Source organism: Suricata suricatta, chromosome X (genome assembly GCF_006229205.1).
Source record: "Suricata suricatta isolate VVHF042 chromosome X, meerkat_22Aug2017_6uvM2_HiC, whole genome shotgun sequence".
In the NCBI taxonomy this organism is placed as follows: Eukaryota; Metazoa; Chordata; class Mammalia; order Carnivora; family Herpestidae; genus Suricata; species Suricata suricatta.
In genome coordinates, this window is record NC_043717.1 from 703,674 (window position 1) to 708,784 (window position 5,111).

Here is a 5,111-nt window from a genome sequence, read left to right on the forward strand (position 1 = left end):
ACCGGGGCCGCGTCAACCACCAGGAGGCCAGCGCCTGCGGGGAACGGAGACACAGGGAGTCTTGCGCACGATTCCGGGGAGCAGGGTTAGCTAGCATGGGCGCTGGGGACTGCTTTCAGGGAGGCGGAGGGCAGTGCGCGCCAGGCTGCGGAGGCCGAGGGCACTGGAGGCCAGAGATGGGGGGGTGGGGGAGGCGAGCACACTGGGGATCAGGGAGGCCGAGCGCACTGAGGGCCAGGAATGGGGGTGGGGGGGTCAAGGGCACTGGGGGCCAGGGATCAGGGGGGCCGAGCGCACTGGGGGCCAGGGATCTGGGAGGCGGAGGGCAGCGTGCAGCAGCCTGCGGAGGGCGAGGGCAGTGGAGGCTGAGGGCAGCGCGCGCCAGGCTGGGGGGAGGCCGAGGGTAGTGGAGGCCAGGGTTCACGGAGGCCAAGGAGGCCGAGGGCAGTGGAGGGCGAGGACAGCGCGACCTACGGAACCGGGGAAGGGCCCACATAGACAGGGAGGGAGACAGGAGAAAGTAGGCTGACGGACAGGGAACAGGCAGAGGGGACGTGTCAGGGCCCAGCCTGGGGGCGAGGGGACTGTGCCCAGTGCGCACAGTCACAGCGGAGCCGGCACCGCAGGATCCCATCCGGGAGCACACCACGCATGCGCTCCGGAAATCGCAGGAGGCTGCGTGCCGGGCTTGGGAAGGCCTAGCACACCCGCAGCAGCTCCAGGAGCTCCGGGGGTGCAGGTGCACAGGACGGGAGAGCTTCCAGCACAAAGTGCGCGCATCTCTGTCCCCATCCCTTTGCCAGAGCTTTCCGGAGAAGGCAGCGCCCCTGGGATCAGACGGAGCGGGAAAGGAAGGAGTGCATGTTTGCTCCGTTTTGGTTTTTTAATTTTTAAAAAGTTGATTATGGGGGGCGCACAGAGAGAGATGGAGAATCTGGAGCAGGCTGTGCGGTCAGCGCAGAGCCCAACACGGGGCTCGATCTCCGGAACTTGAGCTGAAATCAAGAGTGGGGGTTCAATCGAGCCGCTGGGAAACAGATACTGTTAAAACTGGGCACATTGGGGGGCGCCTGAGGGGCTCAGACAGGCGTCCGACTTCAGCTCAGGTCATGATCTCACAGTACGAGATCATGGGGTGGGGGTTCGAGCCCCGCGTCGGGCTCTGTGCTGACAGCTCGGAGCCTGGAGCTGCTTCTGATTCTGTCTCCCTCTCTCTGTGCCCCTCCCCTGCTCACTCGCTCGCTCTCTCTCAAAAATAAACATTTAAAAAAAAACCACAAAACGGGGCACTCTGAGCTCTCTCCTGCAGCCCTCAGGCCGGAAGCCCGGGGTGCAGATAACCACTAAGCCCCACCCCTCGCCCCCTCCAGCTCCCCCAGCCCTCCCCGCCCCCCGCCCCCCCGCAAGCTAATCACCTGGCATGGATGGCTGGCAGGGTCCCTGAATATCTATCGAGCGGTTCCAGCCAGCAGAGGAGGCTCAGTGCACCCCTGCACCCTCCCCCCTCCTCCCCCCAACCCTCCGCAGAATAAACATGACTCGGAGCTGAATTGTCTCGGGCTGTCTCCGGAGGGACGTCAAGGTGGGCGGGTGCTCAGTCCCCAACCTGCCTCCTCCCCAGGGGCTGCCGCCCTGTTGTGATGCCTCCGTTCTCGGCTTTGTGGACGTGGATGCTCCGCTGGGCTCTGTTCCAGGCCTCGGGAGCGCAGCGCAGAAACACAGGCACACACACGCCCTCCGGGACCACAGTTCTCCTGCTGAGCAGTCTCAGTGTCCACGTGACGACGTGCGTCTGACGTGTGAAAATCTGCCTCTCGCTGACAGCATCCGTGTCCTGGGGCTGCGGTGACGATCGACCACAGACCAGTCATTCACTGTCCCCTGCAGGTCACAAGTCGGATCCAGCGGGGCAGGGCCACTGACTTCCAGGCAGGGCTGCTGACATCCAGGCAGGACCCCTGAGATCCAGGAGGGGCAGGACCCCTGAGATCCAGACGGGACCCCTGAGATCCAGATGGGACCCCTGAGATCCAGGAGGGGCGGGACCACTGAGATCCAGGCAGGACACTGAGATCCAGGCAGGACCCCTGAGACCCAGGCAGGACCCCTGAGATCCAGGCAGGGCCCCTGAGATCCAGGCAGGGCCCCTGAGACCCAGGCAGGACCCCTGAGATCCAGGCAGGGCCCCTGAGATCCAGGCAGGGCCCCTGAGACCCAGGAGGGGCAGGACCCCTGAGATCCAGGCAGGGCCCCTGAGACCCAGGCGGGACCCCTGAGATCTAGGCAGGGCAGGGCTGTGCTCCCTCCTGAGGCTGCAGGGGAGGGTCCTTCCTGCTTCTCCCAGCTTCTGGGGCTCCAGGTGTCCCTGGGTTTGTGGTCCCATTTGACCCGTCTCTGCCTGTCTTCACGTGGCTTCTCCTGTGTCTGTGTCTCGTCTTCTGTCTCTTACAAGGACACCTGTCATTGCATTGATGGCCACCGTGTTTGAGGATGAATTCACATCAGATTCTTCACGTCCTCACACCTGCAAACACCCTGTTTCCAAATAACGTTCTGTTCCGTGTTCCCGGTGGCGGTGAATGCAGGGGGGAAGGGACACTGAGCCCGTTGCTACAGGGACCAGCAGGGATGCCTTAACGACCTGCCTTCCTCCGCACGGACACTCGCTCATTTAGAAGAAGGTGCTTCATTTTCTCTGTGGTTCTTTTTAACAATTTCCCAAATGCTCTGGTGCATCTGTGAACACGTTGCAATGCTGTTTCCAAATCCTCAGACGCCTGACGTAACTCATCGGTGCCCCGTCTCTCGGTGCCCCGCCCACAGGCCTCTTCCCCGCCCCTCCCCGGCGCCTGTCCGGCCGTCCCCTGGGGCCCCCACTTGCCCCATCGTGCGAGCCACTCTGGGCACCGACTCCTGCACGTCGGTCTCTACGTCCTTCCGGCAGCCTCCTGGAAATGCCTCGAGTCCACACACGTCTATGGTCCTCTTTTCTGCGACCACAACGTGACCCAGTAATTCGGGAATCCGTGGAAATCGGTTTCCCTGCTGGATTCATAGCATGGCCACTGGGTGGCGCTGTTTCCTGAAATACCGGCTCTGATCCCGACACGGGATGGGGCGGGTTCCCGGCTTCTGGGTCTCAGCCCTGCCACGTGGAGGGAGGCCCCAGAGCTGGACAGGAGGCATCACCGACCCTTGTCCAGACAAAATGTTCCCGTGCGCCCTCCACGGGGCCCTGTGCCCGAGACAGGAGCCACAGATAACCAGAGACAGCCTTCCTGGCTTTGCAGGGCATCAGAGCGCTGCAGGGGAGGGGCTGTGTGTGCAGGCGGCCAGTGATGGTTAATTTTACGGGTCGTCTGAGCCGTGCCAAGGTGCCCAGATATGTGGTTGAGCATCATTCTGCGTGTTCCCGAGAAGGTGCCTTTCGGATGAGATTATCATCTAAATCTCCCGACTTGGGGCAAAGCAGGTGGCCCTCAGGGCGTGGGTGGGCCTCGTCTAATCAGTTGAAGGCGCCAAATGAAAATACACTGCCACCCCCCAGGAGGAGAGAATTCTGCCTCCAGCCAGTGTCGGGACCAGCGCCGCGGCATCAGTTTGTCCCCGGGTCTCTAGCTGGCTGGTCTGCCCTGCAGATTTGGGGCATCCCAGCCTCCACGATCCCATGAGCCAATCCTTGCGATAAATCTTTGTGTGTTTCTGTCTCTCTAGGAGTCCCTGTGGCACCTGACGCTTGCTTTGCTTTTTGTGTGAAACGCGAGAGCAAACATGAGGATCGTTTCTGGCAAAGCGGAAAACGAACTGCTGTTTATGGGGCCAGGACGCTGAGCCTCCTTGGGAATGCAGCCGGCGTCCTAGGGGGGGCCGGGACAGTGTGCGCCAGGGCGCTTGGGGCTCCCGCTTCGTTTCTCCTCGCTTTCTAAGCGGAGGGACTCACCTGGCTTGCAGCTGCCCGACACCCGGCGCAGCAGCTCCTGCACTTCGTCCTCTGCCCAGTCGTGGAGAATTCTGGAAAGGATGTACAGGTGGGCGTCGGGGAGGCTGGCCTTGAAGAAGTCACCTGGTAGGAAAACAAGATGTCATGACCCATCGGGGACACTGCTGCTCTCACCCTCCCCCCGAGAAATGCTGTGTCCCCAGCCCCAAACGTCCAGGTCCTAACCCCCGGCCGCTAGCGCATCGGCCCCCGACCGGCCACGGTGGTCCCGGGTTCCGGGACCGGAAGTGTTTCTTTGCGTCGCTCCCGCCTGTGCAGCTGCCCCTGGGTGTCCTCCCTCGCCTCTAACCCAAGCTTCCCTGCTCTGGCTCGTGGGTGACTTCCGTTCCCGCCCTCGGCTGGTGGGAGACATGTGCGGACGCCATCTGTGCCATCGCATGTCCCCACCGGCCCCACACCGCGACGGCGTCGGTGTCCATGCTACAGCCAGCGCCGCGGACACTCCCGGCCCCGTACTGCTCAGACCTACGTGCGCGCACAGACTCGTGTGCACGCACAGAGACCTATGGGCACACACACCCCCATGTGTGCACACACCCATGTGCACGCACAGACCCATGCACACACACACCCATGTGCACGCACACACAGACCTATGTGCGCACACAGCTATGTGCACGCACACACCCCCATGTGCACACACCCACGTGCACACCCACACCCATGTGTGCACACACAGACCTATGCGCACACACACACACACCCATGCGCATACAGAACCATGTGCACACACACCCATGCGCACGCACACACACACCCATGCGCGTGCACACAGCTATGTGCACACACACAGCTATGTGCACGCACACACCCCCATGTGCACACACACCCACGTGCACACCCACACCCATGTGTGCACACACAGACCTATGCGCACACACACACACACCCATGCGCATACACAGAACCATGTGCACACACACCCATGCGCACGCACGCACACACCCATGCGCGTGCACACAGCTATGTGCACACACACACCCCCATGTGCGCACACACCCACGTGCACACCTGCACCCATGTGTGCACACAGACCTATGCGCGCACACACACACACCCATGCGCACACACACACCCTCATGCGCACACACAGAACCATGTGCACACACAC

The 5,111-nt window shown here is 62.3% G+C and overlaps 1 protein-coding gene across 1 annotated transcript in view; it reads right to left on the reverse strand.

Moving 5' to 3' along the window:
* The window catches only part of ASMTL (acetylserotonin O-methyltransferase like), a 19,022-nt gene that overhangs the window by 471 nt on the left and 13,440 nt on the right, over window positions 1-5,111 (reverse strand). The window contains exons 10-11 of the mRNA XM_029930980.1: window positions 3,941-4,079; window positions 3-34 (exon numbers count right to left, since the gene is read on the reverse strand). Of these exons, the coding sequence (XP_029786840.1) occupies window positions 3-34; window positions 3,941-4,079 (171 nt within the window). The remainder of the gene's footprint in view (window positions 1-2; window positions 35-3,940; window positions 4,080-5,111) is intronic.